The following is a 13,942-nucleotide window of genomic DNA, read 5'->3' as shown; positions in this document are numbered from 1 at the left end:
GCACCTGTGGCCAGGTCAGGAGACAGGAGCTATGGGGAGATAGACAGCGTAGGGTGCTGGGGGGTCAGACAGGGACTCATAAGGGCTAGTAGTGGAGGACAAGCTGGGGCAGGGGCTGAAAGGGAGTGGAGGCACAGGGCCACAGAGGAGGGAGGTGCAAAGACACATGGGGACGGGGTAGGAGGTGCAGAGCTACATAGAGACAGGGGAGTGGCTGGGCACAGACCTAGATGCTGGGAACTTGGCGTGCTGGGGGTGCTACCGCACCCCCTTGCTTGAAGTAGTTTCCATTATACACAGGGTTACAGTTTGAATCAATGGCTCTCAGTACCCCCACTATAAAAATTGTTCCAGCATCCCCCGGCACAGAGACACATGGGAACAGAGGGGAGGGGGTACAGGGACAGGGGAGTGGCTGGGTGAGGGCACAGAGACATATGGGGACAGAGGCAGATGTGCCCGAGTGAATGGGAGAGGCTAGGGGTCAGCCAAGGTCTGCATGGTGGAAGCTCCCTAACAAGCCCTCCCCGCCCCTGCAAAAAAAACCTGTTCCATACTTTTCCCACCCATACCCAACAACCCTCCAGGTTCACACCCAGGCTCATTCCCAGCAATTTACTTCCTTCTCCCTCAGTTTCCTCCGTTACCCCTGACTCCCCCAAGCCTTTGCACTGCTTCTGAGGGGTGCAGGAAATACGGTTCTGTATTGTAGTTTAAATGAATTATTATTACTCAGAGTTCTGTATTAATATGCCTAGTAAGGAATCTATTTGTTAAAAAACATTCCTAGATCTTTTTTATTGTCTGTATTGTTACATACTTGCTGACAGGTATTTTGCAATAAATGACCAAAAATAATTGAAACTGGTGTGATTACATTGTGTTATTTTGATACATAAAATATGCAACACTTTGCAGAATTTTAAAGTATTGTGCGCACCATATTTATTTTGTTGCAAAATTTTTAATTTTTTTGGCCCAGAATTCCACCAGGAGTAATCTCTGAAGGGGTTGGTTGTCTTTATTTTATTTTTATTTTTTTAGGGAAAAAACCCAAGACAAGCATGAGCACTATAACAAAAGATGTAGATGATTTTAGAGGTCATTTCAGAGTACAGTGGAGGGCATATTCGTTTGAAAATATTTGTCTTTGTTGTATGCTGAATGAAAACATAGCCACTGAAGAAGACTTGAATCATTCTGTCAAAAATAAGGAACTTTTGTGACTTCTGTAGAAGACTTGTTCATGATCCAAGCTTTGTAAGAAGCAACAATTCTTAAAGAAAAAAGTGCATAGGAGCGTTGATGTTTGTAATGTTTGAAAAAGGTAAAATACTGTTCAGTGATCAGACCCATTATCTCACTGAATAGAATTTATAGACTATCCCTTATAACAAAGATCTTAGAATTTTGCTCTTGTGATAAATGCAATACCGTAGAAGCTTCAAGTGCATTGTTATCAAAGTGTTGTGTATATAATATGATTATGCAGCCAAGATTTTTGTGGCTGCATAAATTGCTGAGTGATTGCCCTTTGTTTTGAATTTGCCATGTAATTGTACTCCAGAATCTACATTTTCTTTTTTTTTTAAGGCACTTGCTTCATCCATATCAATGGATTGTTAACACTGATGCTCAAGGATACTACTTTAAATGATGCCAACTTCGACAAATATTTCACTCCTGATCATTTAGCGGAAACATCAGAGTAATACTCTTTTCCATCGTTGATGTAGTGGCAGATTTTCTGGCAGGGTGCAGAGGAGAAAATAGCTGCCCTCCCCCGACACTTCCAGATTTGAAGTCCCCTCTGTCCCTGCCCAAAAGGAGCAGTGTAAAGGGGATCTCCTCAATTCACCCAGGAGCCAAAAATTCAGAACCAGCTCCCCCAGTTTTCTGAGTCCAGGTATCAAAAGAGTAAACTGCCCCCCCTGCCCCTCTCATAAAGTCTCAGCTTTCCTCCAACAACTTCTGTGATGCAGTTATTTGTCAATACTGGTATTGAAAACCAAAGATTTGGACCAATATAAAATACATTGAATTTGCTATCAAAACGACTGAATAAGAGATACTGTAGTGATTATTCTGTACTGGGGGCACTGAGGGGAAGAAGATTTGGAGCAGGAGAGGGGGGAGTGCTTCATTATTTAGGCCTACTGTGCCTCATAGGACACAAGACCTCTATTATTATCTATACAAAGCTGTCAGTCTTTCTATAGTCATGCTTTGTTTCATTTGACTGCTTCTGGCCTTTTTTGAAAGAACTGATATTAGTATTTGAAATTCTAAGCATCGAGGCCATTTATTACCTTAGAAATACAGATGTCTCTCAATGCAGTCTTTCTAGTTTTGTCCAAGGATGCTGGTTCTGCCTCCCTTTTTTTTTTTTTTTTTTTTTTTTTTAAAACCCCTCAACATAAAAAAGTTACAGGGCAGTTTTTGAGCAACATTTCCTGGATTTCATTCAGATTACGGAATGTGTTGTACACTCTGCTTCTGTAAGCGCATCAGTAGGCCTTGACCGGAGAGTGCAGAACATAGGTAGTGCTGCCCACACACAGAAAGCAGGATCTGTGTGGCGGGGGAGCCACGGAGAATGGTGGTTTCTTTTCTCCAACCCTGCAGGATGTTCGTATGTTCGTGCTGACCTTGTCAGCAATATCCAAACCACCTTCCCCACCTCCAGTGCTGTATGTCCCTCCCTATTTGAGGGGATTTGGATCCCTGTCAGCATGGTTCCTATGGCTCTGTTACAGTACTGAAAGAGCAGAGAGGGCTACGTATCATGCAGAGGAACAAGGCATGTGTAGATAGAGTTGAGCTCCCTAGTTTCCCTTGTCTCTACATGGATCCTGGAGGAAAGTGCTAGTTTTGGGGCCAGATCTTCTGTTTCTTCCTCAGGTTAGCGTGTCCCTAATACAAGATTAACCAGGTTGTTACCTTTAACATATCTCAATACCTAGTCCTAGATCACTGATCTTCCCCAGTGGAAGCCAGGTACAGGCCGGGGTGGTTTTAATATTTGTTTGTAAGGATGTATTGACTTTAGGTCATTTAAAACTGCGGTATAAACCTTTACTCAGCTGTTAAATGTCTCCTTAGCATTCCTGTGAACGTGAATGATTATTTTTCTTCCTAAAATTTCTCATTTCTCTTACTGGATTTAGACTATTGCAAGCCTGGGGCTTGTGGGAGGGAGCCTATTTCAGAGCTGAGGACCTCTCACAAAGAGTGCTCTATCACTGGTCCCATTTCTTTTAAATCAAGAGGGATACAGCACAAATGCCTCTGCTGATCACATCCAGACAGTATGGCAGGTGGAGAGAGGCAGCCTCTCAAGTTGCAGGGTCCCAAGCCTTTATAGATCAAAATAAACACTACATTCAGTCTAGAAGCCAGTAGGCAGCTACAGCAGATCATGGAGCGCCGGTGACATGCACCTCCATTTAATAGGCAATCTGTGGCATTCCGCACCTGTTTAAATTTCTGGATTGACCCAAAGTATAGCCCTAAGTCTGGAGGGGACAAAGGCACAGATCCTGGTGGCAAGGGCCACACCTGAAAGAAGTGGCTGCAATCTCTGTGCAGGTACAAACAGTACAAAGTGTTCCTGAACACTGCTGCTATATGATTATCCAGCACAACCTCCAGGCTGCGGACAGGAGTAACAAATGTTCCTGGCTTTTATAAAGCCAAATTTTATTTCGTCTGTTAGTAAACAGAAAAACACCTTGTTTTAGCGAAAATACAAAATGCATTATGAAAACAAAAGAAAAACCCAAGTGTTTATTTACTGTTGTAATGAGATGGCGAATGGTTCCAGAAACTATTAGGACAGTTTTACCTATGGCAAACAGAAAGTATATGATCTCAGTAGTGGAGCAGGTTTCTATTTGTCGAGACTGCTAAGCGAAAAGCGTGGCTGTATTTATCGATATTATTATTGCAGTAAAGGGTTTGTTTATTGGTGGAAGTGGCTGACTGAACTTTGACTCTAGCACAGTGGTTCTCAAACTTTTGTACTGGTGACCCCTTTCCCATAGCAAGCCTCTGAGTGCGAGCCCTCCTTACAAATTAAAAACACTTTTTTATATATTTAACACCATTATAAATGCTGGAGGCAAAGCAGGGCTTGGGGTGGAAGCTGACAAATTGTGCCCCCCCATGTAATAACCTTGTGAGCCCATGAGGGGTCCCGACCCCCAGTTTGAGAACCCCTTCTCTAGCACAGATTGAGGCCCCATTGACTCTAAGCATTTACTTCATTGCAAGTGTTTGTTTAGGTCACTATGAATAAACATAAACACATATTTGTGCATGTTGCCCTTCTCCTGGCTCAGCGATATATTACTTTACTTTGGACGTCTGAATATCCTTCCACTAGGCATAGATGGCTAAAAGAAATGTAAACAGTCTTTCTTTGGAGAGGCAATTTGGAGGAGAGGAGAAGGACTTTGGACCAATCAGTAGATTGTACAGATGTGAGTAAGGACAGAATTTGGTCCTTGTAATTTTACTTGCTGTATTAAAAGGAATTCTCCCTCTCTTTATTCAAACAAACAGAACCATTCAGATTTTTTGAGCCATTAATTCCTTTTATTTTTTTAACTCAGTCTGTTAGCCCTTTTTCTGCTCAGAGTTAACTCAACCATATTGTTATAAGCTCAAATTGTTACATACCTGTTTTTTGAACTTGTATTTCTGTTGTTGCTGTACCTGTGGTGTGTGTCAGAGAAAATCCCAAAGAAGCACCTTTTTATGCATGTTAACTTGGAGATTATTTCTTGAAATGGATTACTCAACTGTTATACTGAACAGAATTTTCATCTTCTAAGTGTTTTTTACAAGCATTGATTAGTCTTCGCAACATCCTATGAAAGTGGAGATAAATATTACCACCCCAATTCCCTGGATTGGATACTGAAGTTCACAAAGGTTAAGTTACTTATCTAAGGCCACAGAGGGAATACATGCTAGAGGTAATCTTAGAAGTCAGGGATTTCTGGTTCCCACTTGTGTTTGGACCATGGCCCTTTCAACAAAATATTTGATGCCTTATACTACATTACACAACCTATATTATGTGTGTTACGTGTAACCAGTCAAAAAGTAGTGGTACTAAATTCCCTGTGTGTATCCCATTGAAACTAATAGCTGCCTGTGGATAGCCATAAGGTATCTGTTACCTTTGACAGCCAGTATGCTTTATGTTTTAAAATGATCTGTTTGGGAGAATTTTTTGGATACTAATTTGGTATAATGATACACACTTCTAATACCAACCATCCTAAGGGTATGTCTACACTACGAAATTAGGTCGAATTTATAGCAGTCGGTTTTTTTAGAAATCGTTTTTATATAGTCAATTGTGTGTGTCCCCACACACAATGCTCTAAGTGCATTAACTCAGCGGAGTGCTTCCACAGTACCGAGGCTAGTGTCGACTTCTGGAGCGTTGCACTGTGGGTAGCTATCCCACAGTTCCTGCAGTCTCCGCCACCCATTGGAATTCTGGGTTGAGATCCCAATGCCTAATGGGGCAAAAACATTGTCGCGGGTGGTTCTGGGTACATGTCGTCAGGCCCTCCCTCTCCCCATGAAAGCAACGGCAGACAATCGTTTTGCGCCTTTTTTCCTGAGTTACCTGTGCAGACGCCATACCACGGCAAGCATGGAGCCTGCTCAGCTCGCTGTCACCGTATGTCTCCTGGGTGCTGGCAGATGCGGTACTGCATTGCTACACAGCAGCAGCTCATTGCCTTGTGGCAGCAGACAGTGCAATAGGCCTGAAAACCATCCTCATGTCCAAGGTGCTCTTGGCCGCCTCGGTAAGGTCTCAGGAGCGCCTGGGCAGACCTGGGCGCACCTGGGCGCAGGGGCTAAAATACGAGTGACTCGACCAGGTCATTCTCTTTAGTCCTGCCAGCAGTCATATTGCACCGTCTTCTGGCGAACAGCCAGGAAATGAGGATGGCTAGTAATCCTATTGCACCATCTTATGGCGAGCAGGCAAGAGATGAGGATGGCTGGCAGTCCTATTTCACTGTCTTCTGCCAAGCAGCCAGGAGATGAGGATGGCTAGCAGTCCTACTGCACTGTCTGCTGCCAGCCAAAGATGTAAAAGATAGATGGAGTGGATCAAAACAAGAAATACACCAGATTTGTTTTATATTCATTTGCTCCCCCCTCCCTTCCTCCCTCCGTGAAATCAAAGGCTGACAATCATTTCGGTGAGGTCTGTCAGGGGCACCTTGAAAAGTTTAATGAAGATTCAGTCCTGTCTGGAATACCAGAGGGAGGGATAGCTCAGTGGGTTGAGCATTGGCCTGCTAAACCCAGGGTTTTGAGTTCAATCCTTGAGGGGGCCATTCTGTGTGACAGTTGTTTTTGTTTCTCCTTGATGTAAAGCCACCCCCTTCGTTGATTTTAATTCCCTGTAAGCCAACCCTGTAAGCCATGTCGTCAGTCTCCCCTCCCTCCATCAGAGCAACGGCAGACAATCGTTTCGCGCCTTTTTTCCATGCAGACACCATACCACGGCAAGCATGGAGCCCGCTCAGATCACTTTGGCAATTAGGAGCACATTAAACACCACACACATTATCCAGCAGTATATGCAGCACCAGCACCTGCCAAAGCGAAACCGGGCGAGTAGGCGACATCAGCACGGTGACGAGAGTGATCAGGACATGGATACAGACTTCTCTCAAAGCACGGGCCCTGGCAATGTGGGCATCATGGTGCTAACAGGGCAGGTTCATGCGGTGGAACGCCGATTCTGGGCCCAGGAAACAAGCACAGACTGGTGGGACCGCATAGTGTTGCAGGTCTGGGACAATTCCCAGTGGCTGCGAAACTTTTGCATGCATAAGGGCACTTTCATGGAACTTTGACTTGCTTTCCCCTGCCTGAAGTGCTAGAAAACCAAGATGAGAGCAGCCATCACAGTTGAGAAGCGAGTGGCAATAGCCCTCTGGAAGCTTGCAATGCCAGACAGCTACCGGTCAGTCGGGAATCAATTTGGAGTGGGCAAATCTACTGTGGGGGCTGCAGTGATGCAAGTAGCCAACGCAGTGAAAGATCTGCTGATATCAAGGGTAGTGACCCTGGGAAATGTGCAGATCATAGTGGATGGCTTTGCTGCAATGGGATTCCCTAACTGTGGTGGGGCCATAGATGGAACCCACATCCCTATCTTGGCACCGGAGCACCAAACCGGCGAGTACATAAACCGCAAGGGGTACTTTTCAATAGTGCTGCAAGCACTAGTGGATCACAAGGGACGTTTCACCAACATCAACGTGGGATGGCCGGGAAGGGTACATGACGCTCGCATCTTTAGGAACTCTGGTCTGTTTCAAAAGCTGCAGAAAGGAACTTACTTCCCAGACCAGAAAATAACCGTTGGGCATGTTGAAATGCCTATAGTTATCCTTGGGGACCCAGCCTACCCTTTAATGCCATGGCTCATGAAGCCATACACAGGCAGCCTGGACAGTAGTCAGGAGCTGTTCAACTACAGGCTGAGCAAGTGCAGAATGATGGTAGAATGTGCATTTGGACGTTTAAAAGCACACTGGCGCAATTTACTGACTGGGTTAGACCTCAGCGAAACCAATATTCCCATTGTTATTACTGCTTGCTGTGTGCTCCACAATCTCTGTGAGAGTAAGGGGGAGATGTTTATGGCGGGGTGGGAGGTTGAGGAAATCGCCTGACTGCTGGTTACACGCAGCCAGACACCAGGGCTGTTAGAAGAGCACAGGAGGGCACGGTGCGCATCAGAGAAGCTTTTGAAAACCAGTTTCATGACTGGCCAGGCTACGGTGTGAAAGTTCTGTTTTGTTTCTCCTTGATAAACCCCGCCACCCTTGGTTCACTCTACTTCCCTGTAAGCCAACCACCCTCCCCTCCCCCCTTCAATCACCACTTGCAGAGACAATAAAGTCATTGTTGCTTCACATTCATGCATTCTTTATTAATTCATCACATAGGTAGGGGGATAACTGCCAAGGTAGCCCGGGAGGGGTGGTGGAGGAGGGAAGCACCGGGTGGGTTGGTGGAGGAGGGAAGGACAAGGCCACCCAGCACTTCAAAACTTATTGAATGCCAGCCTTCTGTTGCTTGGGCAATCCTCTGGGGTGGAGTGGCCGGGTGGCCGGAGGCCCCCCCACCGCGTTCTTGGGCGTCTGGGTGAGGAGGCTATGGAACTTGGGGAGGAGGGCGGTTGGTTACACAGGGGCTGTAGTGGCGGTCTGTGCTCCTGCTGCCTTTCCTGCAGCTCAACCATACGCTGGAGCATATTGGTTTGATCCTCCAGCAGCCTCAGCATTGAATCCTGCCTCCTCTCATCACTCTGCTGCCACCTTTCAGCTTCAGCCCTCTCTTCAGCCCGCCACTTACTCTCTTCAGCCCGCCACCTCTCCTCCCAGTCATTTTGTGCTTTCCTGCACTCTGACATTGTCTGCCTCCATGCATTCGTCTGTGCTCTGTCAGTGTGGGAGGACAGCATGAGCTCAGAGAACATTTCATCGCGAGTGCGTTTTTTTCACCTTCTAATCTTCGCTATCCTCTGGGAAGGAGAAGATCCTTGAAACACATGCAGCTGGTGGAGAAATAAAAAGGGACAGTGGTATTTAAAAAGACATTTTATAGAACAATGGGTACACTCTTTCACGGTAAACCTTGCTGTTAACATTACATACATAGCACATGTGCTTTCATTACAAGGTCTCATTCTGCTTTCCCCCACCACATGGCTAATCCCTCCCCATGGCTAACAGCGGGGAACATTTCTGTTCAGCCACAGGCAAACAGCCCAGCAGGAAGAGGCACCTCTGAATGTCCCCTTAAGAAAAGCACCCTATTTCAACCATGATGAATGATATCACTCTCCTGAGGATAACACAGAGAGATAAAGAACGGATGTTGTTTGAACACCAGCAAACATACATTGCAATGCTTTGCTCTGCAATGATTCCCGACTACGTGCTACTGGCCTGGCGTGGTAAAGTGTCCTACGATGGTGGACAGAATAAGCCTTTTGGAAAGGCTTTGGGAGTACATCCAGGAGAGCTTTATGGAGATGTCCATGGAGGATTTCCGCTCCATTCCCAGACACGTTAACAGACTTTTCCAGTAGCTGTACTGGCCGCAAATGCCAGCGCAAATGAATCATTAAACACTCTTGCTTTTAAACCATGTATACAATTTTAAAAAGATACACTCACCAGAGGTCCCTTCTCCACCTGCCGGGTCCAGGAGGCAGCCTTGGGTGGGTGTGGGGGGGTACTGGCTCCAGGTCCAGGGTGAGAAACAGTTCCTGGCTGTCAGGAAAACCGGTTTCTCCACTTGCTTGCTGTGAGCTATCTTCAACCTCATCATCATCATCTTCCTCGTCCCCAAAATCTGCTTCCGTGTGGCCTCCCTCTCCATTGATGCAGTCAAAGCACACGGTGGGGGTAGTGGTGGTTGAACCTCCTAAAATGGCATGCAGCTCATCATAGAAACGGCATGTTTGGGGCTCTGACCCGGAGTGGCTGTTTGCCTCTCTGGTTTTCTGGTAGGCTTGCCTCAGCTCCTTAAGTTTCACGCGGCACTTCTTCGGGTCCCTGTTATGGTCTCTGTCCTTCATGCCCTGGGAGATTTTGACAAATGTTTTGGCATTTTGAAAACTGGAACGGAGTTCTGATAGCACGGATTCCTCTCCCCATACAGCGATCAGATCCCGTACCTCCCGTTCGGTCCGTGCTGGAGCTCTTTCGCGATTCTGGGACTCCAACATGGTCACCTCTGCTGATGAGCTCTGCATGGTCACCTCTGCTGATGAGCTCTGCACTCACCGGGAGCTTGCCACGCTGGCCAAACGGGAAATGAGATTCAAAAGTTCTCGGGCCTTTTCCTGTCTACCTGGTCAGTGTATCTGAGTTGAGAGTGCTGTCCAGAGCGGTCACAATGGAGCCCTCTGCGATAGCTCCCGGATGCCAATACCGTCGAATTGCATCCCCACTACCCCAATTTTGACCCGGCAAGGCCGATTTCAGCGCTAATCCCCTTGTCAGGGGTGGAGTAAAGAAATCGGTTTTAAGAGCTCTTTAAGTCGAAAAAAGGGCTTTGTGTGGACGGGTGCAGGGCTAAATCGATTTAACGCTGCTAAATTCGACCTCAACTCCTAGTGTAGACCAGGGCTAAGAGCAGGCCTTGCTGCCTGTCTGCTCTTTATTTAAAATTATTCCAGTCCAGATGTCCTAATGAGTGTCATGAGTTGTGTAATTCTTTTATAATTCTTTCACATTCTCCAGGGGGGAACTTTATTTATTAGGATGAGCACAGAATAAAAACCTAGGAAGCCAGAGAAAGGAGTGTTGTGAAACATTTGCTCGTGTGACTATCTCATGTTTTTTTTCTTATGTTATAGTCTACAAACATTAGCGCTAAGGCAAGTCTCACTGCCTTCACTCTATGCTATTATCTTATAAATATCTTGACTCTGACTTTACAGTGCTGTTTATAGAATTTAATAAAGCAAATGTAATAATGCTGCCTGTGCTTTAATGCACAATCTCAATTGAGTTGACCAGAAGATAAATAGGAACAGGAATGACAGTGTGTTCCTGCAGATTGTTTTTAATAAGCATGTTATTTAGTTGATCAGCCCGTTGCAGTAATGCCTCCTATCCTAGTCTACCAGTCAAATGTATTAATGCTCCCCCCCCACCCCCATTTCTCTGAGAACATTGATTCCCTGCAGACATATCTCTATTAAACCTCTAGAAAGTCACAACTTCCAAATTAGATTAAGTAGCAGGAATGGTACTAGAAGAATCAAAGAAAATTGAGTGCATTATTGAATTTATGCCACATTGTCTCCCGAAGAGATGGGAGTTGTGTGGTAGTGGTAACTTTTGTCCTTACTGTACTAAGAAAGCTATGGCACTACTGTCAAACCGAATTGTCTACAATGCATCAGGAAAACACGAATCTTTTCTCTTATCTAACCATGCATCTACTGAGGTTTCACAAATTAAAAAGTCAACTTTAATACTAAGTCTTGCAATTAAGAAAAAGCATTTTTCATTACTGTTTTTCTGTACACACCCATGCACTTACACTTTTACAGATAATTTTAAAAAAAAAGTGCCTGACTTTGGATTGTAAGCAAGACTCACTTGTCTTGCCAGCAGTTGCAAAATGCAAACGTTCATTTTAAAGTGACCTATTTCTCATTTTGATCTGACATATTAAAAAGCATATAATTAATGGTTGACATTAGTAATTAACATTAACTTTATGGTGCTTAATATGCCATCATTCATCCATCAAATAACTGGTATGCATAATGTCTTGCAAAAAGGTTTTAATTACACAAAATGATCCTTCAGTTCTCAGACTATACAGTTTAAAGAAACTGTGAAAGAATCTGTTTTTTTCATTTATTGCATGTTAACGTTGTTTTTGTTTCTCCCTAGGAGTGTGCACAAACGTGTGATCCAGGGACCTCAGCTAGGGAACACGGGCCCAAACACACAACTTCCATTAGTGGCTAAAGAGCACCACCTTGCTGTTGCCAGTGCTCTCTGGAGAAATTTTTTTCCCTTCTTGAAGAGCCAAAGGATATCACAGACACTGCCTCCTCCACAGCTTGCAGATACAGCTGCAGGTCAGCACTGACGCTCCTTTTCTCTGTTGCCTCCTTTGCTATTTCCCTGGATGCAAACTTTTCTCCATTTTAAGGTTTTGGCATATTCCTGCTCATGTTTAGTCGCTCAAATCTACGTAAATGTAGAGACTAGGCTCTGTGATAATGGTGCTAAATATTTTGACAACAAAAAAAATGAAGTGCTGGCTCTGTCAATAGGATGCAGATCTATAATACTGGAGTGGTTTGAATCTACAGGACTCTGATTTTTTGCATCATTGACAGCTTAAATTATATTTGTAATGTTTGCTGTAATCTAAATAAGGATAATGATTTATGGTTCATTACATTATACCTAAAATCTATTCTATAGCTTCACATGAAAGTTTTCTCTCATCTTGTTTTTTTCAGTATGCTAATGGTTTAACATAATTTACATTTTGGTATCATGTTTTGACATCTATGCAGATATTTTTTAAAAGGTAAATTTCATTATCACTTTTTGTATCATTTTTACTTTCAGATGCATTCTGACATTACATTGGACTGTTCTGATCAGTCATTTTGTATTGGAAGCTGTTAGGTTGCTAGAATTTTACCTTGCAAATACCACTCTGAATCCAGACAGATGGATAGTGTGTCAGTGAATAGTAAGAATGCTGGATCAGATCCTTGGCTTCGGTGGAGCTACGCTGATTTGTGGCAGCTGAGGATCTGGCTCACTGCATTTGGATGCAGTATTATTTTTGCTGAAATGTTAATATAATACTATGTTTCAGTTTGACAGAGGGCTGATCTCTAGCTCTGAGGATGTACTGAATCTGAAAAGGCCAGATCGAAACGGAGTCTTTTTTTTTTTTTTCCTCATGATGTGAATTAAGAACTGTGTTTATAAGCTCTCAGGGACTAGGTCAGTAATGTAAATGCTAAGAGACCCTTGAACTGGAGCAGTTCTGCAATAGTTAAGTGAGATAATGGTAATGAGAGAGACTCTTGTGAAAGGGTAATGCCACCGCTGAGGCATTATAGAAAATGGCAATACAAAACCAAAGCAAGATCCATTCTCCTTCCATTTTCTTCTAATTCATCTTCATCTTCTTCATACAATGAAATAGTGAGAGAACCAACCTCTATTAGAAATCTGCTTAGAGTGCTGAGTATAGATACAATTGTGACCTGTGTTATGCACCGATATAGGGGAGCAATGTGGAGGAATGCAACTTCTTACCCCACTGCGTGGGCTACTTGCACTGAAGGTTGCAAGACAAGGGAGAGACAGAAGCCTCCACAGCACTGCTACTCCCCCTCCTATTCAAGTGGGTGGGGAGTGGACATCCAGGGACAGGAAGTGGCAGCTTTAACCATGTTGCCCCCTTCCCCTCTCTCTGAGTATACTGGTGTTGGAGTACCATTAAAACAACTAAATATCAAGGCCCCTAAAATGGAATCACCCCTCAAAAATGCATTCACAGGAAAATTTCTAACAAAGTTTCTTTGTAATGATTTACAAATAAATCTGAGCTTTGAATGAAGATATGTGGACATTAAAGAATCCAAATACTGACTTGTAACATTGAAATATAAAATGAAGAACTGTTAATGGTAAGATTAAGAGCTTTGATAGCTATATTTTAATGACTTGTAATTATGTGCAGAGAATGAGTACAGATAAGGTATCTCTTAAGCCAAGGTTTTGGTGGCATGAGTGTGGTTTTGCCAATTCTTCTTTTACATAGAATTTCTAATCTGCTTAAAATGTTATTGCCAGTAGAACAGAATCAACATGTTATGTTGGGAGATGTAAGAAATAGATACACAAACAAGTAATGATAAATAAAAACACAGAAACAAAAAAGACACAGGGCAAGGTGACACAAAACAACATCACCCAGAAACTGCAAAACCAGCAGGAAAAATACCTAAGTTGGGTAACTGAAGCTTGCGCATGCGTAATGTACTGGTTACCTAAAATCCATGAGGTTGATGTGCTAAAAGCCAATTGGATAAAGATTAAGGACTCTGTAGTGTAGAAATGTATAAAAGACCAGGCAAACATGGACCCACACTGGAGAAACACCAGACCAGAAACTGAGGAACAGGGCTGAAGGACCAGACCAAGGGATCAGAGGAGGCGACAACGATCATGGAAGGTGGAGGAACTTCCCAGTGCTCCAGAATGTGGCAACTTGGGCTGTTTACCAATTCTGTCTTGTCTGTTGTTATCTGGATGGCATAAATGTATGTCCAGACACTGAGTGATATTTCTTTCTGAAATGGTATAAATAAAAGCAAAAATTGATTAAG

At 43.9% G+C, this 13,942-nt stretch overlaps 2 protein-coding genes and 1 pseudogene across 2 annotated transcripts in view; 1 reads left to right on the top strand and 2 right to left on the bottom strand.

Moving 5' to 3' along the window:
* The window catches only part of MMS22L (MMS22 like, DNA repair protein), a 140,441-nt gene that overhangs the window by 94,416 nt on the left and 32,083 nt on the right, over nucleotides 1-13,942 (top strand). The window contains exon 15 of the mRNA XM_074948131.1: nucleotides 11,469-11,659. Coding sequence (XP_074804232.1) covers nucleotides 11,469-11,659 — 191 coding nt within the window. The remainder of the gene's footprint in view (nucleotides 1-11,468; nucleotides 11,660-13,942) is intronic.
* On the bottom strand, nucleotides 7,974-11,204 carry LOC141983834 (uncharacterized; annotated as a pseudogene).
* Nucleotides 9,823-13,942, bottom strand: part of KLHL32 (kelch like family member 32) — a 235,362-nt gene continuing 231,242 nt past the window's right edge. Inside the window, exons 18-19 of the mRNA XM_074948134.1 lie at nucleotides 13,604-13,906; nucleotides 9,823-10,341 (exon numbers count right to left, since the gene is read on the bottom strand). The gene's annotated coding sequence lies outside the window, so the exon portion shown is untranslated. The remainder of the gene's footprint in view (nucleotides 10,342-13,603; nucleotides 13,907-13,942) is intronic.

This window comes from Natator depressus, chromosome 3 (genome assembly GCF_965152275.1).
Source record: "Natator depressus isolate rNatDep1 chromosome 3, rNatDep2.hap1, whole genome shotgun sequence".
Classification (NCBI taxonomy): Eukaryota; Metazoa; Chordata; order Testudines; family Cheloniidae; genus Natator; species Natator depressus.
The sequence above is the reverse complement of the archived record's forward strand: the minus strand, read 5'-3'. Positions and strand labels throughout refer to the sequence as shown.